Consider the following 23,226-nt stretch of genomic DNA (forward strand, 5'->3'; position numbering starts at 1 on the left):
TTACAGCTTTGGAAACTTTGTGATCTTGAATTCAATCTAAAATCAGTTTTTAGTGAGTTTTTATTAGTTTGGCTTCACAACATGAGTTTGTATAGATGGAGCCACTGGTGGAGCTGCAGAGTTTAAGAGGTGAAGTCACGACGTCTTTATTGAAGCAGCAGCACGTTGTCATTAATATTAATGAGAGCTCTTTGTCACCTTTTGTATTTTAGAGGTTTTAACCTGCGTCCTGTTGGGTTCAGATGTTTGGAGTTTCCATTTTCTCATTTTCTTTTTCAACAGATTATTAATGACTGAATGATTTCAAGCAGGAACATTGTCTTCTAAACTTACATCATTTATTCTTTATTCAGATTGAGGAGCTGCAGTTTGTCAGAGATCAGCTGTGCTTCTCTGGCCTCAGCTCTGAAGTCCAACCCCTCCCATCTGAGACAGCTGAACCTGAGTCAGAACTACAACCTGAAGGATTCAGGAGTGAATCATCTGAGTGATTTTCTGCAGAGTCCAGACTGCAGACTGGAGACTCTGAGGTCAGACAACATGTTTTACTTCTGTGCTCAGATTAAGATGATGTGAAAGTTGTGGTGACACTAAACTGCAGACATCAGGCTGATATTATACTGATCCTCACTGAGGGCCTGATTTACTAAGATCCCAGATAAGGGGCGCTAAATTGCTTGCGTGCGCTAAAAGATTGCACGCGCTGTTGGTTTGCGTGTTGTGGGTGGTCAACTATGATTGCTCGCGCAATGAATAACAGGAGCAAACGTGTTGGAAACCGTCCTATTTAAATGAGGTTTTTGCGTGTGTTACTAGTTTTCACCATGGAGAGCGTGGGAGAGAGTGGGCGCAAACGAAAGATGAATTTGATGCTATTGAATTGGAGGTGTTAGTGGAGGATACATATTCACGAGTTACAACAAAGAAACATTAATTTATCCAGGAGAAACGGGAGGAAATATGGGAGGATATCTGTGACACTGTTAATGCTGTCAGCAAAACAAGAAGAACGGCCGATGAAATTAAGAGGGGATGGCAAGATGTAAGAAGAAGAGCAAAAGAAAAAATGGCTTATAATAAAACCTCGGCAAATGAAGCAGGTGGTGGACCGACAGAGGACATCCCCTGTCTTCAGTTGAGCAGCAGGTACTGCTGACTTTCTCCGATGAACAGATTTGGGGAATTGAAGGATTTGACACCCTTGAGCCAGAAACTTCAGAGCAAGGTATGCCCATAATAGCACAAACACGCATTTCTTTTATTGGATACATTTAATTTATTCAGATATGTGCCAAAAAAAAAAAAGAAAAAATAAGAAAAAGAATGTGCTTCCTGTGTTAACGTTTAGTTGAATGTGCACTGAAAACGCGTAATTTCATCATTTAGGCTACAAAAGTATTTTTGCTTCTGCATTTATCAGAGGATTTTATTTTCCAACAGTGACGCAGAAGTGTGTGCGTTTCATTTTCCAGTATCACAAGATGTTTTTCCCTATAATGAAACAGTCTGTGGCACTTGAAGACGGGTTACATTCCATGGCACAGGAGGTGAGAGCTGTGGCCTCTGTGACGCGCGCGCTCAGGCGGGTCACTCGTGCCATCGTTACGCACACAGGCAGCTAGTCAGTGCTGTATCTGGGCTGACGATGGCCATCAATGCCCTGGCAAAAGGGATCGAGGGGGGCGTACAGGCAGTTGGGAGGTCATTAAGCATCAGTGGTGTTTCATCTGAGCAGCCGGGAGAGGGAGGGTAGCCTGCGAAAACGGAAAGAAAATAGATAATGGCAATTTCAATATTCATTTTGTTTAAATTTAGGCTGGGTCGTCATTTTTTGGTGGCTGTTATTGTTTGTTTTGTTTGTTAGAGATAGTTCGTTCGTTGTGCCTATGCCTCCTCCTTGCTACAACGACCGCAGCCATGTGTGCGTAAAGCTGTGCCAGTTAATACATGACTTTCAAACGTGCTAAATAAAGACGCAAAATCAGCGAACGCAATTAGTTCTAGGTTTGGTAAATCACATTGCGTGCGCTAAATTAATCTATTTGCATCTACTCCTCCCAATATTTTGCGTGTTCAGGCAACGACGCCCATATTTACATATTCATTAAGGCATACACGCTAAATGGATTGCGTGCGCTATTTTGCCCGTTTGAGGGACGCAATCCTCCTTGCGTCCGGTTAGTAGATCAGCTTTAACATGTGTTTGCGCGTGCAATCAAGTTTGCACACGTTTTTACACACGCAAACCTTTAGTAAATCAGTCCCTGAGTATCTTAATGTGGAGCTGCACATTTAAAACCTTCATATAACAACAAACATCTACACTGGATGTCAAGTTTTTTTTAAATAAATGATAATGATAGATTTATGAAGCTATATGATGCTTATACTGACTGAATAGTTTAAACTGAAGATGATTTGATTTTCTGACGCCACTTTTCATTAAAAAGTTTTAAATAAATAAAAAGTAAATTAGATGTGAGATTTACAGTTATTATGGTGGCGAGACTGATGGTAGCATAATCTGAGAGCTCCCAGAAGGATCCGGTTCTTTCAGCATTTTGGAGAACTTTACACACCAGTTTTATCATAAAATATATGTGGAAGTATAAACTAAGGAAGGCTGAGACCACAGACGAAGAAATGGAAAGAGGTAAGAAGGTGTGAGAGAGAGAATTGTTTGGAGAACGAGATTGCGAGAGAGAAGTGAACAGAGTATTGGTGGATTAGCAGGAACTGTACAGTGACTGTAACCATCATGGTGACAGTACGGATGGAGATAGTGATATTATGCCATGGCAGGATGTCAGTAGAAAGAGGACAGATAGCAGTGACAGCTCTGGTAGTGCAGCTTCTGGCTTGGAGGCGGCAACATGGTTAAAAAACTAAGGAGGACAACATGAGGAGGGAGAGTGAACAAACAGAATGGAAAGTAATGATAGTGTTCAAAAAAGAAGAGGAACATTTTCACCCACTGAAACTGACAAAAGCAACTGAAAAAGAAATGTGGAACATCACGTTTGCTAAATACTTGAGATCAGATGCAAAGAGATCAGTTCCTCAGAGCAGATACATTAGATGGAGACAAAATCAGTGCTCACATCCCAGGAAAATGATCAAAGCTTAGAGGTGTTATTTATGATGTTCCTTTGGCAATGTTGATGGATGAGATAGCTCAAGAAGTAAAAGAGGGAAAGATGGTGAAAGCTGCAAACACAAAGAAAGTGGCTGAAATCAGACAGTCTGTCAGTCGTCCTCCAGTTTGAAAACAGTGAGTGTAAGAAAGTAAGAATGGGATATTTGAGCTGTGATGTGAGAGAGTTTATCCCGGCACCATTACCATGTTTCAAGTGTCAGAGAATGGGACACACTGCAGGACAATGTGAAGGAAAACTAAGATGTGCAGGTGAACATGAATATGGAAAGTGTGGCCAAGACACAAAAATCAGATGCTGTAACTGTGGTGGTGAACATAGAGCTGCTTATGGAGGGAGTCCAGTTCAAAGGCAAGCCAGAGAGGTGCAGAAATATAAAGTAACAAACCAGGTGTCTTATAGCGACGCAGGTAAAAAGTAAAGGAAAGTGAGCGAGCCAGACTCAGTGCTGTGCACGTGATGAATAGTGCAAGAGAGTCTGAGAACCAACAAGAAGAGATTCTGCTTCCTACACCAAATCCATTCATAGATGCATATTTGCATCTTTGGAAACTTTGTGATCTTGAATTGAATCTAAAATCAGTTTTAGTGAGTTTTTATTAGTTTGGCTTCACAACATGAGTTTGTATAGATGGAGCCACTGGTGGAGCTGCAGAGTTTAAGAGGTGAAGTCACGACGTCTTTATTGAAGCAGCAGCACGTTGTCATTAATATTAATGAGAGCTCTTTGTCACCTTTTGTATTTTAGAGGTTTTAACCTGCGTCCTGTTGGGTTCAGATGTTTGGAGTTTCCATTTTCTCATTTTCTTTTTGAACAGATTATTACTGCCTGAATGATTTCAAGCAGGAACATTGTCTTCTAAACTTACATCATTTATTCTTTATTCAGATTGATCAGCTGCACTTTGTCAGAGATCAGCTGTGCTTCTCTGGCCTCAGCTCTGAAGTCCAACCCCTCCCATCTGAGAGAGCTGAACCTGAGCTGGAACAGCCTGAAGGATTCAGACGTGAAGCTGCTGTGTGATCTGAAGGAGAGTCCAGACTGCAGACTGGAGATTCTGCTGTGAGTAGAGGGTTGGAGTCAGTTCATGCTGGTTTCAGCAGTATTGTACTAAACACAGTATCAAAGTAAAGATCCAGTATTTCCTGCTTTCCTCAGTGAAGCTGTGAGAGGAGAACAGTCAGCCAATCAGACGAGCCAGAAGCTTGTTGTGATGGTGTGTTTGAGTTGATGTGAAGACGACTGTTGTTGTTGTGTTCATGTCTACAGGAAATAAAGCTGATCACAGCTGACAGCATCACAGGATGTATAGAGACAGTGTCCTCATTCATCAAACTGTCGGAGCATCAAATCTGATCTCAAAGTGTTTGTTCTCTCATTTCAACACTGAAGAACTCATCAGTTCATCTTTGTCACAGCTCTCAGATCAGTCTGACTGAAGGCTCTTATTTCAGAGAACCATCATTACATCATTTAGTAACCATGTGGTCTGTATACAGACCAGAACCTCTGCTGAAGTCCAGAAACCACAGCTGATGTTTTACTGTTCAATGTAGGACCTTTAACGTTATATTTATATCTGCCCACGTGTCATTTGATTTGTCCAAATATTTTATAACAGACTCCATATTTACATATTTGTCATGTAATGTTTCCAAAGTAGCTGAAATCTTTAAATGTGAGTGAGACTCTGGTTTTTAACAGCAGTAAATCATCATTAAAGTGAGCTGTGAGTATCTGTGTTCCTGCAGTAATGATGCGTTCAGGGACTGTCAGCAGTTTATTTCCACTGTGTCCTTCAGTGAAACCTGCAGAGTAAACAGACTTGATGTCCAAAGTGTCTGCAGGTCTGTGAGCTTCACTCCAACACGTTAACATGAAGCAGAAAGGAAGCTGGCTACGCTACACAGCCGCTCCACTTGTGGTCTGAACAGGACTGAAGTCCTGCTGGTCTTTATATCACTGACTGATAGCTGATGGAGGGAGTCTCTGGAAACACTCATTTATCACTTCTGCTGTCTCTCTGCTTCTCTCATCAGATGGAGGTGATCTCTGTGAGAGTGATGAGAAAGGTGGAGGTGTTGAGAGGATCAGCTGTGTCCTGATGATCCAGAGAGGTTGAAGCAGCACCATCAGCTGGTGGGTGGAGAGGCTCTGACTGGGCCGTGTTACTGGGAGGTGGAGTGGAGAGGAGAGCTTCATCCAGCAGTGACTGACGGACCAATCACAACAAGTGGAGATGACTGTCAGTGCTGCAGTGTCAACTGCTCTGAGATCAGCTCTGAGGTTGATGTCAGAATGCAGAAGTCTGCAGCATCATATTCATCACTGCAAGATTATTTCTGGATCTGTGTTCGTTACTCTGGATGTTTATATTTTGTATTGCATATGAATCTCTCTGTATATTATTATGAACATGTAAAGTTAAATGTTAATTTCATTAAACAATAAAATTAAACATAATTTAACAATATTTTGATGGTTCCACTTGTGTTGATCAATGTCATCAATTAAGAAACAGCTCAGCAGTTCTGGTATTTAATGGATCACAGAGGTTCAGAGGGGGGCTGCTAACAACTAACAGACCTCTGATGTTTGACAAGGAGCCCCGACTAGATTCTGCTTCTTCATACGGAGTCACGAGTCAAAGAGGTTGGAAATGACAATCCATCGTTTTGTATAAGATGGGCAGCTGTTGTGTGAAATCTAACTCCAGCTGTTGGCTAAATGGAAAGAGTACAATAATCCTGGATGAAAAACATCGCAGCACAGATCATGTTGTGCATGTAAAACAACTTGCAGGCTAACAGCCGTCAGGTAAAGGTCCTGCAGTAAAACCTCAAATGCTTCCAGCGTAGTGCAGTAAATGTATACGGCAGAGTGACATTTACATATTCAGGAGAAGTACAAGTGCCTCAAAACTGCAGTTAAGTACAGTCCTTGAGTACTCAGTTACTTTCCACCCCTGACTACTTCTGCTACTTGCTCCTTGTAGCAATAACTTGTGTTACTACTATAAATAGCAGGACTACTATTACTACTGCAACAACGACCACCATCAGTGGATGTTAAGGGGGGACAGGGGAGTCCAGTCCACCCTTCCTGGGACAATCATGAGCTGTTTCCCTAAATATACAGTGTTTCCCATTGATTAACGAGACTCTGGTTGCCCATCGTAGTCTAATCTGCTGCACCGTAGAATCACACAAACACAGGACGAGATGTCACACTGTCCCTATTTATATGATAATTGTGAATTCTATGTACAGTAACTATGAGAATCTTAGTCTGACGTGGCAGAGGGATCTGAATGTGAACATTGACGAGGACACGTGGGCAAAGATCATTTCCACTGCAGGCTGGTTTAGTTTAGTTAGTTTATTGCAAACATGTAAACAGAAAATAAAAAAGAGAAAACCATTATCAGACAAAATGTAAAGACATGCACCAGTCAAAGACAAATGAAGGAGTGGGAGGAAAGCGAGAGAACAAAGAAAGAAAGAAAACAAAACAAAAACATGATTCTTCTTTTCCCATTCATCATCCCAATATGTAGACTTAATTATAGCAGTTATGATACATATGATGACATGTAACGGCCATGATGATAGCGACAACAACAACAAAGCAATATCATTTCAGATTATAACATACTCTCTGAACTTAACCTGGGGTCCGTTTCACAAAGCAGGTTCAACAAACTCTGAGTTGATCTACTCTGAGATAGGAAACTCTGAGTTTTCGGTTCCAGAACAGCTGATTTGAGTTAGTTTGATCAACTCGGAGTAGTTTCACCTGGAGTTAAGCGCGTGCACTACAAGAATAAAAAGACAGCATCAATGGAGCCCCGATTCAACGAGTCACCATGGCAACGGGGAAGAGGAGGGCTACGTTTTTCACCCCACTGGAATTGGAAATATTAATGCGCTCATACGGTGAGTTTGCGCACGTTTTTAGAAGGAAGTGTAACACCGCTGCAGCAGCAAAAGAGAGGGAGACGGCGTGAGAGAACATTGGTGCTCGGGTCAACGCGTAAGTTTAAATGTAGTCCTTTGTAATCACAATAATATTACAGGGGGAAACTTGAGTGGTAGACTATTAATTTATTTAATTTAGGTGCAATCCCGCGGGGGAGAAGCGCCCTTGGCTGCAGTTTAAGATGACACATAAAAACATTAGACCTCGGCATAATCTCATGGGGGTTCCTCATTTTGATCATGTTTTACATTGTAAAGTAGGCTAAATATTAAGTGGCTGTTTGACTGTACAGTTGTTTTATCCCCAACATAATGCTGCTTTCACACACATAAATGTCTTCTCATCTATATCATGTTCTGTTAAATAATTAAGGTGATGGACCACTATGTGACAAGGTTCAGTCAAGGGCCGGTCTGAACCCCACGTAGATGCCTTGAGTGCCGGGGAACTCCATCCGTATACGCAGCACCACACAGCTGGGCAGTGCCACAAACTCTTCAGCCCAGAAAGCCCCAACACCAGCTCTCAAAGCTCCTATATGCCAAGTATCTGTAACGGCTGAACAGAGTGGATATATTTAGTTATACATTTATATTTAGACATAGTTTTTGATTTACCTTATATTTTTTTGTAAATATTTATATTACCTACTGTTTAACAACAGGCAATAAAAACTACTTGTACATTCAGTAACTTTTTGAATAGTTGTGTGTTGTTTGCTGTACTTGTATTTATAAAATTATATAAGCTGTTTTCTGTACTTTCAGTGTTTGACATGTAGACATAAGAATTATGATCATCAAGAGACAGGTTCGTAGGAGTGGGATGAGTATCCAAAAGTACAAAACATAAATTCCTGCACAATATCTAATTTGTATTTCCACCATTTATGAGCAGCAAGATTGTCATAGACCTAGGTGTAGATGTTGCTAATAAACTGTGTTCTTGCAAATTGATTTTTTTGCAGAAATGTATCTTTCCTAGTGTTTGATATGTAACATTTTAACAATTGTCAAACTGCCTTTCAAAAAGAAAAATAAGCAATGTAACAAAGTGGAAAATTGAATTTATTTCATTACTCATATTTTTATTACAGTAACAGAATTTATACCGTATATTACCAAATAATAGCCGGGTCTCAATTAAACGCCTGTCCAAAACAAAGGCCTGGTCTGTTAAGTGGTTGGAACAAACAAATAAACGCCCGGCTATTATTTGATATTTTACGGTATGCAAAAAAAAAAAACACTTACTGTTCTATTCCCCTCAGACGTAAAGGCTCTGTAGATATTTAGTGCATTCTGAAGTGAGAATGCACACTGGTACGAGGCCAGGGTGGTCTGCCATGCAGGAACGTGAGTTTTGAAGCTGATTTAGTCTTCTTATAACCTGTAAATGTGAAAGGTTAAGTGACGTTTGATGACTGATAATATGACTGAATAGTTACATTTTCATTCAACAAGCAGACATTCTCAGGTGCTGTATGCATTGTTATGCATCTAAACATAAGTACACACCTAAACCAGAGGGGAAAAAGGGAACATATCAGTTTAACGGTTTTTTTTATTTGAATATGTTGTTAGCAATAACGACTGGTCAGCATGTGCAACGATGTAACGTTATTAATTGGAATTAGTGCATTATGTTGAAACGCAGTACAAACGGATAAACAGACATTACTATGGGGGATACGGAGCTGGCAGACAGTCGCCCCAGCCCGCACACACGTGAAAAGTGTATGGCTGTGAGTTAGATGTCGGACAAAATAATGACGTAACAGTTAACATTATTATGGCGTAGCTGAGAATAAAAGTGCTACATTCCCACTCGTAGCTGCCGAAAAAACATTGCGGACTTGTGAAATTTACTCGTGTAACGGGAATAGCATGCTACTTATGTTTACTCAACACATCTAGATTTTTATAAGCAGTGAGTTACACATAGAGCGGTCAGCGGTCGACCGTATTTAGTCAGCGACCGTATTTACCGACGTACAAACATACACATTTTTAAGAAAAAAGTAAAATAAAGATCATAACTCACCATTCAGAAACGTCTTGTTGCAGTCTACATTGAGCAACTTATTAGCTAGCTCCTTCTTGTTCAGGGTCTGACTCTGGTTCAAACATTTAAGGTTGGACAGCAAAGTTTCCTCCTGCAGCCATGTTTCTCCCAGGGTTCACGCTCAGTTGTTGTCATGGTAGCATGAGCGTGCCGGCGTCGTCACACCTCCCGGAAGAAGTGGGTGGATTACCTGTGTCTTATTTGCATTTAAAGAGACAGGCACTCAAAACCGACTGTTCTGAACAGGGCTGTTTTGGCAGGGTTATTGAACAGTTATGAACTGCTATTGTGCTTCATCCTTATGGTATTTTGACCAAAGCATGTCACAGACATTTCATTAGGACACCAGGGAACTAGATTAACTTGTAGAAATAGGGTATAATATGACTCCTTTAAACTAACACAGACTTCTACTCAGCCAACAGAAAGAAAGCAGATGCCCGTACAACGGGTGGTGGCCAAGCACCGCCACCTCTAACGGAGGCAGAGGAGCTGAAAATGATAAAGATGGTAGTAGCTGTTTCAGGGCGAGACACACTTTTCTGACCGCTCTGCATACAGTTGCCTTGCTCAAGTGCTCTGCATCTCCGACGTTGTATAAAAAAAACTCCCATTTGCAAAAAAACGCAGCGCAGCACACAATATCTGCTGGGATGTGAGAGCATGACTTCGGTTGGTAATGTTGGAAATGTGAGGACGGATCAAGTTGTGTATGTAAATGATGGACTGTGACGTGAAACGGTACCGCTCAAAAAGATAATTGTCTGGAAATGCAAGAACATCTATGCGCAGTCTGATAATCATCTCCTGACGAATATTTAATTCTCTGCGCAGTAATGCTGCACCTTCATCCACGGGATCATTATCAACAGGACATGCCATGGTAGTGAAAATAGTCGCCACCTAATATAACTTTGAATGTAACGTTACGCCTGCTGACTTATTTTTGCAATGCCACTAATTTTTTAATCTATTATCACCCCAAGAAATTTAATTTAACTCACCGTTGGTTCAGAAGAGAAGCCAGAGGCAGATTTATACACTATAAGATACTTCATCATTATTACTTTACAGCTGTCCACCTTCATAAAATGTGTTTACTAGAAAACAGTTTGAGGGTTTTTTTTATTTCTCCATATTTGTGTTAATGTTCATGTTGATTGAAAAACTAAATAAAGATTTACATAAAAAAAACAACACATTGTCCACATCTCCATTCCCAGTGACATCACACCTGACATGAAGAGTCACATGTGGGCGTCCAATATGGTGTGTAGCCTATTACATGTACAAATCTGGACGTATTTGTAGTTTGCAGAAATGTTAACTGCTAACCAGGGCTGTCAAAGTTAACGCGTTAATCTCGATTAACACTCTGTATTAAAAAAGTAAAGGAACGCGCATTGTTTGATTTACGGCCGTCAGTGGCACCTGTAGTCTTTATCCAGAGGGTGGCAGAAGAATAAGAAAGGGAATCAGAAGAAGAAGAAGCAGGGTTGGCGTTCGGGAAAAACACGGTGGACTGAAAAGCGAAAGTGAAAGTAAATGGAGAAAGAACTTATGAACGGCAAATTTACTTTCTAAACACTGCCAGATGGTTCGGTCCAAATGTATACGGCAGAGTGACATTTAAATATTCAGAAGAAGTACAAGTGCCTCAAAACTGCAGTTAAGTACAGTCCTTGAGTTTCAGTTACTTTCCACTCCTGACTACTTCTGCTACTTGCTCCTTGTAGCAATAACTTGTGTTACTACTATAAATAGCACGACTACTATTACTACTGCAACAACGACCACCATCAGTGGATGTTAAGGGGGGACAGGGGAGTCCAGTCCACCCTTCCTGGGACAATCATGAGCTGTTTCCCTAAATATACAGTGTTTCCCATCGATTAACGAGACTCTGGCAGCCCATCGTAGTCTAATCTGCTGCACCGTAGAATCACACAAACACAGGACGAGATGTCACACAATTATTGTGAATTCATAGGACAAAAGTTATCTGCACGTACTGTCGACATGAAATGAGTTACCATTGAAGTACGTTGAGTCTCAGATATCATTTACAAGCCAAACACACAGCAGACGCAGAGAGCCCACCGCCAAAAGCAGACATCACCATGTTTTGATCCCATTTAGGGTGAGGGGATTTGTAATTTTTGAGCCTTTTATTTGAAGTGCATGATTTTAAGTGTTGAATAAACATTTTCATAAAGCAAGCATATTTGCTCTTTCTTATGTTGTTAAAAGTATTAAGAACATGAACAAAATACATGAAGGTACATTTAGAACAGAAAGAAATGTGCCAAAAAAAAATATATTAATCACAATTTAAAAAATGAATCGTTTGACTGCCCTACTGATAACATTTTGTCTTGTTGGCACCCAAGTTGGCTGTCATCAGATAATTGATCAAGGATTCATGTGATATTAATATAAACATGTTGTTGCAGAGTTCAGTTCTACAGACAGAGAGCAGAGTCTCCAGTATCCAGCTGTCTGTCTATGAGGAGTGACCGGTCCAAAGATGAACCTTTATTCTTCAGTAATGGACCCTCAGACACACAGTAAGACTAATTAACTCATTTTCCTTTTCTTTTTTTTAATTAACGTTTTTTTTATTGATCCCACATATCAAAATTCAACATTTTACATATAAAACATTCCTGTACTTCTCCACCAGGGAGCAGAGACATAGATAGACGTACATTCTCAAAGAAAGTTACAGTAGAGTGAATGTGAAGAAAAAAAAATCTCTTTTTCACTCCTGTCCTCATTTTCACACCTCTCTTACCATGTCCCTTTTCTCCTGTTGGAGGGTAAACATAATAAACATATGAACAATTAACAAGTTTGTAGTCTGAACCAAGGGGACCAGTAATCTACCATACACAGTGTCCTTACTGCACAAAGTCTGCTCTCAGTGGAGACACAAAATTAACTCAGTTTTCCCAGTAATTTTTAAAAGTCTCTGTTTTTAGTCTAGTTGAGAAAGTCATTTTCTGGTGATGGCTTTTTTAGCTGCCACCAGCATTATTCGAAATATGTATTTTTCTCCTGACCTTGTAATCTCCCGGTTCTCTTTTCCCAACAATAATACTTCAAATGTAAGTGGAATTTGCACTTTCAGAATTGTTTCCATACTGTAACTCCTGCCAATAAGGTAGAATACAGGGACATCCCCAAAAGATATGAAAAATGGCTTTATTCTCCCCACAAAGTCTCCAACATCGTGTATCTCGAGATTTTTGTTGTGCTGGTGTAATAAAGTACTTCACAATGTTCTTCCAGCTATATTCTCTCCATGAGAGGAAGCATGTTGTTTTCCACTGTCCTTCATTTACTATCACCCATTCCTCCTCTGGTAACATCCTCCCTGCCTCTTTTCTCCACTTTTCTTTTATATATGTTGTATTATTGCCCTTTAATCTTTCGATTTCTTTATATAATTTTGTGATTAATTTCTTGCCCTGGTCTGAATCATTCAGCTGTCCAGCTGAATAATTTAATAATTCCAGACTCAAGCTCATCCAAATTAAACTTTTTTTATATTTTGCTCCATATAATGCCGCATCTGTGAATATCTGTATAAATCTTGATTGTTTAATCCATACTGATTTTTTAGATCCTGAAAGCTTTTGATGGCCTTTTTTTTAAAAAGCTCCCAAAATATTTTTGGTCCCACTTCCCATCTACTGAATCTACTATCTATCGTGTTTGGTGTGAAGTCTGAATCATGTGCGATCCATCGCAGTACTTTGCTCTGCACAATCAGATTGTTCTTTGAAATAATCTCAAACCATATATTTAAGGATAACCCCAGCCAAGGATTTAACTCCTCTTGAAGATGTTCCCTCAATATTTTATCGTTTAATATTGCTTGTATTGGAACATGTGCGTTTGATGTGAGACATTCAATGTCCTTCCATCTTGCACTGTAGGCCGGATTGCATAAATTCCACAAAGTTTTTAACTGTGCAGTCTGATAGTAGCTCTTAAGACATGGTAGGGCTAGTGCCCCTTTATCTCTAGGCAGTTGAAGAGTTTTATATCTTATTCAAGGTCTTGTCCCCCGCCAAATATATCTTGAAATTAATTTGTCCCATTCTGTGAAATCTTTGTCTGTTACTTCTGCTGGTAGTGAATAAAAAATCAAAAGACACGGCAACGGCGAGCCAAAACAGATCCTCTACCACCCAAATCACATTAACGATGTACAGTAGCGGCTCCGTTTTCTTCATCTCCCAGCTGCAGCTGGACAACCTGGTTTTGCAGAATATTTTCGGAGAGCTGCAGTTTCAGTGTTAAAACTGATAGAATAATGTGGTTCTGTGGTTCTATATGGGCTGTGGCAATAATTTACAACAATAATAGCTCGCATCAACATATTAGGAAAAAAATAACTATAAACTAGTTCATTTTGGAACTGTGAACTTAGTTCAGAATTTTGAATTTTGAACTTTGAACTAGTTCATGTAGAAAGTGAACTTTCCCAACACTGTGCAACGTTGCGACTCTGTGGAGGTGTTACGGGTGTTGCCAGTGTTATGTCCGTTCAGGACGAATTTATCTGTGTTCGATTTGGTAATGCCTCACTGCATGTTTGGTATGCAGCTGTTTCTGTCTGAAATAGTCAAGTTTTGTTTTGATCGAAAGTAAAGCGAGTTGAACCAACCTCTCGTCCAGCATCCTTTTTATACACAACAGCCAGACTGGGTGTTTTTCCGCTACATATTCAGGCCTGTTCACGGTGTGTTTTAGCTGGTTTTCGCCTGGAAGGCTCGATGGAAATCTGGCACTGTTTGAACGAAGTTAAACTGTGAGAACGCACCGTTCATAAATGCCAGAATGAACACGTTCACAATAATGTTAATCAGGCAGAATACAGTACGTTCAGTTCACGTTCACCCAAAATATGAACGAGTTCATGCACAACACTGTCGAATTGGGACAGCCTGAACACAGCATTGTGACGTAATTGGCCCGCAAAAATACACCTGCAACTGCGCTTCCAGAAATTTCAGGATTGCCACATTAGGTAAAACTATAAAATGGCATCATTTAGATAAAATATAAATACAGTACTTGAGTAACTCGACTCACTAAATAAACTAGGTGTAAAACATGAAGAAGGGAAATGCTTTTTAAGATATATATAATATATTTGTGCTTTTATTTTGTTTAATTTCTTTTAACCTGAAAGGGCGGGGGCGTGTCCATGTTGCTGGGCAACGTGACGCGGAATCCAGGGGACGGCCCCAACAGACCCCAACGGCTGAAAGTTGTCGTTACGAATGGTTTGAAAAAGAGTAAAATACGGCCTGGTAATGACTCCTACACCAAATTAAATTAGTTAATACTTCACTAAGCTGTGCTGCGGGGTGATGCCTGGCGGTAACAGAGTTGGAGCTGTCTGTGCGGATGAATTTGTTGCTGAAAACGTCAAACTCCACCGTAAACGTAAGCTAACGGTCGTTTAGTTCGACTTTGCTAGCTAACATTTCTTGGGCTATTTTAAGAAGCAGCTTCAGTAACTTCTTCACAGCCGGAGTGTCGTTGTTTTATCGTTTTATCCGCCTTGCTGCCTCTGTTGTCGGTAGATGGAGAGAGGAGGGGCGGCGGTGTGTGGGAGGTGCTCGGGGCGGTGCTGACCCTGCTGTCCGCGGCCTTCATCCTGCTCACCTTCCCCCTCACAGGCTGGATGTGTGCCAAGGTGATCTGATGTAAACAACAGGGAGGACACAAACATGCATCTGCTCCTACACACCAAAACACATAGATGCTAGTGAATTGTGCTTCTGTAAGTTAGATATGAATTTCAACATAAAAACTGATATGGTCATGATACCTACAGTTGAATTAAATTAAAATCTATTTAATTATGTAACAACAAGAAAAGCAGTTAATCAGTTAACTGACAACAACATATACACTGTAATGAATAAATACAAATAGTCTGTATGTAAGGATGGAGTGTTTTTGACTGGTTTCCTTCATGCAGGTCATCCAGGAGTATGAGAGGGCCGTTATATTCAGACTGGGCCGTGTCATTAAAGGACAAGCTAAAGGACCTGGTACAGTACAAATCATTTCAATCTACAATTATTTTCTAGATATAACAGTTGTAACAGGACCAATAAAATACTTTTGATACACATATATAGAGCGATGTACAAAAAGTGGAAAAACAGAACTTGATAAGCAGAACCAGAAGCTTCATGATACCAGATTCATTTAGAAAACAAGAAACAAAGGAAGGAAAGAAATTAACACTGAACAATAATGACGTACAGGTATGATATTAAAGATCCATGTTCCCGTATTTTTTAACAGCTTGTCCTGTGAAATGGAATCCCAAAACATAATAATGACAAATTGTTGATGATGTCCAACCGCAGTGCTTCTAAATGTTATTATAATAAAATGTCACGAGCCTCCTGCCAGAAGGAACAACTATAATATTACAACCCTGATTCCAAAACAGTCGTAACGCTGTGACAGAATGCAAAAATGTACAGACAAGCTGTCAGATTATCAACTTCTGTTGGTGACGATGTTGTCTGTCTCCAGCAGTACAGTTTGTTATAATAATTCCTTTGAACTTAGCTCACATAATACACACATAGTTTGAATTCAAACAGCTCGCCTCTATAAAGACCTTTAACAGACTATGATCAAAGAAACGGAAATAAAACATGTCGGCCATTGGGAACTCCAGCTAAAATCATAACAATTAGTCTAAAGCTGAACTGACTGAACATGTTATAGATAATAATTCCAAGGTTTTGCTTCAAAATGTTTCAAATAAAGTGTTCCAGCTGTGATCCTCCGTCTCTGCAGGTCTGTTCTGGTTCATCCCCTGGCTGGACGTCATCCAGACTGTGGACCTGCGGACTGTTTGCTTTAACATCCGGCCACAAGAGGTCAGCAGCAGCTCTGTCATGAGTCAGTCAGCTCTGCATGTTCACACAGCAGTAGTTCTTATGATTTGCCAGGTTGTGAGATGACTGCAGTAATCTGCAGTTACTGATGAGGTCATCTGTTTAGGTTCTGACTGCCGACTGGGTGCCATTAAAGGTGGATGCTGTTGTGTTTTACCGGGTGGTGGACCCCTCCGTCTGGGTGACCCGTGTTAAAAATGGCTACCAGGCCACACACACGCTTGCCCAGACGACCCTGAGAGCCACACTGGGCGCACACACTCTGACGGACATACTGACACAGAGGACGGGCATCGCCAAGAGAATGGAGGTGAGTGAAACGCTGCCTCTAACGCTACATCTGTGTTCTGATCAAAGAGCTCAACGTTTTACTGCGGCCAGCCCAGTCTGTGCCTCTTTATTTTCTTATTAACATTTATTATTATTATTCTTTTTTGTTGGTTTTCAAACTTGTAACTCTATTTTTTTATTTTTTGTTTTAACATTTTATTAAGTCGTTCAAAGAGCAAACAAGAATCCAGTGAGATTTTTTGAAACAAATATGACAGGTTGAAGTTCATGATGTATGCAAACAAAATCCAACACAGGTCAAGAGCGTAATATATTAAAGGAACAGTGAGAATTCAGTCATCCTCTTCTCCCTCCATGCTGATATAAAGTCAGGTGAAGTTTCGTAGTCCACAAAACAAGAGTTTCACAGCAAAACAGCGTTGCAGCTGAAGTAGATGGAGACTTGATTTAAAACTGAAAAAAACAACCAAAAAAACATCAAATAGCTCCATAAAGGTTGTCTGCTGTAATCCAAGTCTCAAGAAGCCCTGAGATTCCAAACTGATTTAAAAAGACGTTATTTACAAATTAGACATGCTGTCGAGCTCAATCACACATGTTAGACGGGGTGTGCACTAACACTTTTAGCTTAGCAGCTCCAGTGAAGATTTTGGCTCTTAAAAGGGTGTAAAACATTTTTTTTTGCATTCAGATGGACAGGAGAGGATTTAAAATGGATTTTATAAACAATTTCTTAATGTGTACTCACCATTATGCTCTGATTAAATAAGACTACATGTTTCATTAAAGGATTAAATAAATGTCCAAATTGCATATTCATGTTTGGATGCTTCACTTTGCCCCTCAGTAGTATAATCACATGGTGAAATTAGTTTTACCTGTTTCGTCCTGCAGGAGGCGCTGTACACTGCATCCAGACTGTGGGGTGTTCTGGTGGAGCGGGTGGAGTTAAAAGACCTGACGCTCCCCGTCAGTCTGCAGCGCTGCATGGCGTCAGAGGCCGAGGCTGCCAGGAGGGCCAGAGCTAAAGTATCTACACACACTCACACACACACACACACACACACACACACACACACACACACACACAAACACACAGTCTGTCTGTCAGATGTTCCCTGTCAGCTTCACTTCGTCTGTGTTGTGTGTTGTCTCGATGAGGACAGGTACAAACACACAGGTGCGTCTTAGCTGCTGCCATCTGTTTCATTTAATCCCACTGACCCTGCACACATTAAACAAACTGTAGGTTGTTCAGTCATTCAGGTTGTGTGATATACAGCAGGCTTTAACACAAAGTAGCTGAAAGAAACAGTCAGTGAAAGGTGTGATTTGTAAGAAATGGCCAGAAGTCAAAGGTAGCTCCAAAACACCACAGGGCAGCAGATCTGCTAACTGCTGCTCGCTATACTCTCTGCAGTAGCTATCTTTAGTTGTAGTGTGGAGCTGTTGTTAGCAAGTAGCTAAGTTAGCCTCGGAGCTACATGGCCTTGTTAGCTGACAGAAGCCTGGATCGTGACAGCGGTCAGTTTGAAGACAGGGGACAGAGTATGGAGGCGATTTACAACAGCTCTGACCAGGACTACGACTCCAGGGACGAGAAGACACGGCGGAGGTGATTGTGGAAAGTTAGACCAAGATTGTTTTGGTGAGATTTATTTAGTTTCAGTCCAGTTTGATTGAAGTGTGTTTTCAGATGATTTAATGAGGCGATAAAGCCCCTCTTGGTTCAGTTTTTTTTCTGTTTAGTGAGGAAAATAGGTGTACAAACAAGGAGCATCTTGAGGAATTTCTGCCTCACCTTGTTTCTGTCTGTGTGTTTGTCAGATGATCGTGGCTGCAGGAGAGGTGAAGGCGTCTCGTGCTCTACAGGAGGCAGCGTCAGGACTTTCCCCCGTGGCTTTTCACCTCAGATACCTGCAGTCGCTGTCCTCCGTCCAGAGCACTGCGTCCATCGTGGTCGTCTCCCTCCCGACAGAGCTCCTCGACATGTTCCTCTCCCATCAGCCTTAACTGGCCACAAGATACAGGACAAGAATGTCTCTGCAGGGAGATCTCGCAGCAGGATATCAAGCCGATGAGAACAACAGTAAACTAGCTTGTCAAACGTGTCTTCAACCAGATGTTTGTCATGTTTCAATTGTCTGCTGCTGTTAAACAGATTGTTAATATGTGATTGTAATTGTACATCAGTTATTCTTTTAATAAAATTGATTTCTATATTTACATTCCAGGTTTCTGTTTTTTGACTCAGTGCTTGTTACTGTACTTCCCTGTCAAACAGTAATCACAGCTGATTTTGTTGATGCAGGCATGTTGTCACAAAACAGAGGGTAGAAGTAAAATTAGACCTGATAATGGGACTTTGTGAAAAGTTAGGCGATCCTCAAAGTGATTACAAATCATCCTCTGGGGACCGTGAATGTCTGATTCATCGGAGTCAGTTTTCATGTCAATCCATCCGGTAATTATTGAGACAGTTCTCTTCAAACAACAAATGTGAACTGAAAATAACATGAATCTACCAAGTTAACACCAACGCATCAAATCATTGTTGAGATGTTTCAGTTTGGACCAAAGTGGTGGACTGTCAGCATGGCTAAGATGAACTTGTCAGCACTCTCTGGTGGACAAACTGTGTAATGGACTCATTGAAGGACTCAACTGTCTCCGCTGTGACAGGGGAAGAAGCAGAAACCACAACCACAGACAGAATGGATCACACTCTCTCATTTCTGTGTGGGTCAGAGTGCGTAAATAACTTGTTTGTGATATTTGTGAACACATATCACCAGACTCCCTTCACAAATCGTCTGGTTGAGTGTGTTGTTGAGTGAGGAGATACTTAAGGAACTGCGTGAAACTTTTGCCAAAGAAAATTCTAAATCATTAGTGCCTTCTTGTAAATTCGGCTTTAAATTCAAAACATGAAGTTGTTTCCTTGTAAAAAGTGCCAGTTTGTGGCAGCATGTCTGTACCAACAGCTGCTTTAACTGATTTAACCATGTAGACTAAATTTATGAAAGAAGACAACATTTTATTGACAGTAAATGTCAAATCGTACATCGTACTACCTAAGTAGTTCTTTGTCCCCGTGAAGAAAGTTCCCAGACTCCCTTTAAAAATCTATCAATTTTGTGAGTTGTTGAGTTTGTAGACACTTTATAAACTTTGTGAAACACTGTCTCTGACAAATTCCTAATTATTTGAGCCTTCTTGTTGATTCGGCAAATTTTCTGCATTAAGTTCCATATTTCTTTGTGTTAAAATGTCCGATCTGTTTGTCTCAGTGATGTGTTTATTTTGCATATAGAGCGGTGAACTGAGGTCTCATCAGGATGGAGGTGGTATTATTAGGTCTGAACAGCCTCTGAATGAACTCAAACATATCTTTCATGTCATGCCGACTTGTTTGACACTTTCTTGACTTACTGGCTGTTCCAGTTCCGAGGGGTCAGATGTTAGGACACTTCCTGACAGATACACGAACCCTCCTGCTCAGAGATCGCCGCGGAGAACTTACACTGCAGGAGGCTATAACTGATAATGCAGCTCATGGTGTCAGAGAACGGATCAATGTTGGATTATCCGATTATCATTATCTAATACGGCAGTTTAACAGAGACATGAATATGTTCAGGTTCAACGGTTTAGCTGCGATTATCTCTGCAGCTTTAGCTGAAGACTCTTATAATAGAACATCCAGACCCTCCTGACCTTTTCACAGCAGCTGCAGGAGCTTCTGATTGTCTCGTGAACAAGGGGATTCATCTTTATTTGAGATTTTAATTTTGTTGGTTTGCATCACAGTTCCTTCAAGATGCTTCTCTTTACCTTCATCCCATCAAACCCAAACTAAAATGTGATCTTCAAATCTTAAATGTAACCATGTAAAAGGTTTTATCTGAATTCAAACATCCAGTTTGGCCAATCACAGCTCTTCTGCCAACAGAGTACCATCAGATTCATGATCACAGAGGTTTACGGCGCCTTCATAACACGCCAACAGGACGCGTCAAAATCAGATTTGAATTTGGGAACTAACCACGTCTCCTGAACTATCTGCTGTCTGTTCAACCTGAGCGAAGCCCAATTGGGATATTTTTTGAGCACCTACAGCAACATATAAGTTAAATATGTAGTAATTTTAAATGGCACAGTTGGTGCCAAAATGTGCCAAATGTGAGGAAATGGCACTCAAACCTCTCTAATTTTGTTCTGATTCTCTTTATTAGCATAAAAGCTTGCAGAGGTGATGTTCAGATGTTTTGTGTTGGTTTGCTGGAGACTATGAGCTGCAGCTGCATCAGATGTCAGGGAGATTCATTCTAAAAATTCTTTAATTTATGCTGTGTGCCACTCAGGCCCAGTGCCACATCTGCTAATACACATCTGAACAAACACTTTAGGTGTTCCCTTTATTATTTTGCCTTCATTATTCAAATAGACCTTGTAGTTGCAGAGACACAAAATAGAGGCTAGCTCGTAACAGGATGAGGAAACTGCACCTCCAGTAAGTTTGAAGCGTAAAGGTAAGAAGAACGTGTGAAGCAGTTGTTGTCTGTCAACTGTCTCTGGATAAATCAAGATTATATTAAAAGAGAAATAGTTAAAGGGATATTCCGGTGTAAATTTAATACATGGTCTAAATCACTGTGAAACTGTGTTAGACTCCCTCTCGAGAGATCAAGTTAGCAGACCGCTAATTTACGGAGTTTTATCAACCTCAGAAACGACCGCACGACAACAATACACTGCAGTAAATGGATCCAAATATAAACCGCCACCAAAAAGCCACAAATAATGCTCAGAACAGCACCAAACTTCAGCAACAGTACAAATAGGGTCTCAGCACATAGTCCGGGGCATCTAACCTCCGCTAGCTTAGCTGGATTTCTACTGAAAAGCTGACTAAATTTACCACTCTTCTGCAGCAGCTTCCTGTTGACGGGAAGTCCCGACGAGTCGATTACCGAGTGCAGTAGAGTTCCGCGGCTCATGGATGAAAATGTCTGATTATGACTCCATGGAAAAGCAATCAAAGTTCATATGTGTCTTACCTGCCAGTTTATAACAGTTATTATCGAGAGCGGACAGGGAAAAGAACGGAATTGAGCATTTCTAACCGCACTCGGTAATCGTCGCGTCGGGACTTCCCCGACCCGGAAGCTGATGGAGGAGAGTTGAAATCTGTTTTTAGCTTCACAATAGAAATCCAGCTAAGCTAGCGGAGGTTAGATGCTGTGCTGAGTCTAACACAGTTTCAAGGTGTGTTAGACCATGGATTAAATTTACACCGGAATATCCCTTTAAGTCGGACCATCCGCTGGTTTTATAATCTCCTGGAGTCGATCCACCTCAGCCTCTGTTATGTGCCAAGTCAGGTGACTGATGCGAGGACGTGACCTCAGAGGTAAGCTCTTTAGCTGGCCAGGACATCGTGACCTCGGACTGACATTTAATCGTCCGGTCCTGCTCTGCAGACCCTCAAACAAACGCAAAACACTGTTAAAAGAGGCGATATCGTTGAGTTTTTTATACGTTTCCAGTTTCTTGAGGATTTGGTTTCTTTTTAGTGTAAAAATCAACTTAAAGAGACTTAAATGCTGCTCATCCTCGTCAGGACAATGACCACATAGGTTGACTGTGAAACCAGCTTCTTATGACACTTTGTGGCGTTTGTTGTTAGGCAGCGACCTCTAGTGGCCACAGTCATTATTACAGCAGCAAAGGAGGAAGTCAGGTGATGCTGTGCACTCTTCTAACTACCAGGCTCGATTTTCAACAGCTAATAGTTCTTTGTGTCAATTCTGGCGCCCCCGTGGACCAAAGTGTAGATAAAGTAGACCTTGTTTCGGTCCTGTATATATTCTTTCAGTTCATCCTCGGAAAATAAGTTCCGCGACGATCAACGCTTCATGCTGGCCTTTGCTCATGTAGGTTATTACAGGGATCAGCGTTAAGTTGAGACTGTTTCATAACCAGATAAAAGTTTAACTCAGTGGAAGTGGAAGCTCAATAAAGAATCTAAATTGTTCACATTTTCTGCGGCTGACAGGGAGAATCAAAGATGGACAACTAAAATAAAAAGCTGAGATAAAGTCTTGGACGTCGAGGTGCTGCCTGTTGTTTCAACACATCCTGACGCAGCAGTTTTCCTCCTGATGAGCAGATTTTTGCAGAGTGTAATCTAATCCCTCTAATCAAACTGAGCTCCCGTTCTGTCTTTCAACGATTATGCGGTTACAGTGGCACGCTTACATTACTGTAACCCTCTGAAGAGTTTTCTCTGAAGGCTAAATTACATGTGTTTATGTTGAATGGAGCGAGTACAGGGCTGGATGGGCTGGGTGCAGCGTGGTCAGAGCCGGACGAGCTATTAATAACCATCACTGGTGCGGCTCCAGCTTCTGATGGCGCAGATTTACCCACCATCAGACCTCAGCCTCCCTCAGGAGGGGCAGGAGGGCTGGAGGCCACCTACCAGGTTTTTACACCCTCGTCTCTGGTGCATGTTCTCCCACTGAGGTCTGTTCGCTGTTGTTGTTTTGTAAAATACAAACTCAAACACAGGAACAAGTTGACAAGGGTTGAGAAACAGAACCGCGCTGACAGGAAGTAGAAAAAACACATGAAAGAATCCTTTACCACATTATTTCATACACAGAAACCTCTTTTAGTCTAACAGCAGCACCAGACATCACTGCTCGGATCCAGTTCTTCAGTCAGACGCACAAAAAACAATTTGGACAGAATATAAATCATAAAACTGTGAGGTGACGGTGCTGACGGTTGG

At 41.0% G+C, this 23,226-nt stretch overlaps 2 protein-coding genes and 1 long non-coding RNA gene across 4 annotated transcripts in view; 2 read left to right on the forward strand and 1 right to left on the reverse strand.

Moving 5' to 3' along the window:
- Positions 1–5,629, forward strand: part of LOC115569873 (NACHT, LRR and PYD domains-containing protein 14-like) — a 55,170-nt gene extending 49,541 nt beyond the window's left edge. Inside the window, exons 27-29 of the mRNA XM_030398071.1 lie at positions 354–530; positions 4,045–4,218; positions 5,196–5,629. Of these exons, the coding sequence (XP_030253931.1) occupies positions 354–530; positions 4,045–4,218; positions 5,196–5,205 (361 nt within the window). The 3' untranslated portion in view covers positions 5,206–5,629. The remainder of the gene's footprint in view (positions 1–353; positions 531–4,044; positions 4,219–5,195) is intronic.
- A 1,592-nt stretch (positions 5,630–7,221) lies between these two features.
- On the reverse strand, positions 7,222–9,590 carry LOC115569992 (uncharacterized). The gene is made up of 3 exons (XR_003981652.1): positions 9,178–9,590; positions 8,388–8,523; positions 7,222–7,692 (listed from the first exon to the last, which is right to left on the reverse strand). It is a non-coding gene; the product is annotated as an uncharacterized LOC115569992 (long non-coding RNA).
- A 4,852-nt stretch (positions 9,591–14,442) lies between these two features.
- On the forward strand, positions 14,443–18,658 carry LOC115569951 (band 7 protein AGAP004871-like). Of its 2 annotated transcripts, XM_030398201.1 has the most exons (7): positions 14,443–14,658; positions 14,799–14,911; positions 15,200–15,272; positions 16,039–16,121; positions 16,246–16,449; positions 17,325–17,459; positions 18,258–18,658. In XM_030398201.1, the coding sequence occupies exons 1-7, from the start codon at positions 14,583–14,585 to the stop codon at positions 18,441–18,443; spliced, it is 870 nt and encodes a 289-aa protein (XP_030254061.1). In that variant the 5' UTR covers positions 14,443–14,582; the 3' UTR covers positions 18,444–18,658. The 2 variants fall into 2 exon arrangements, with proteins under 2 accessions (XP_030254061.1, XP_030254062.1); XM_030398202.1 differs by lacking the exon at positions 14,443–14,658 and having other exon boundaries at positions 14,801–14,998.
- Positions 18,659–23,226: the final 4,568 nt, after the last annotated feature.

Source organism: Sparus aurata, chromosome 19, assembly GCF_900880675.1.
Source record: "Sparus aurata chromosome 19, fSpaAur1.1, whole genome shotgun sequence".
NCBI classification, from domain to species: domain Eukaryota; kingdom Metazoa; phylum Chordata; class Actinopteri; order Spariformes; family Sparidae; genus Sparus; species Sparus aurata.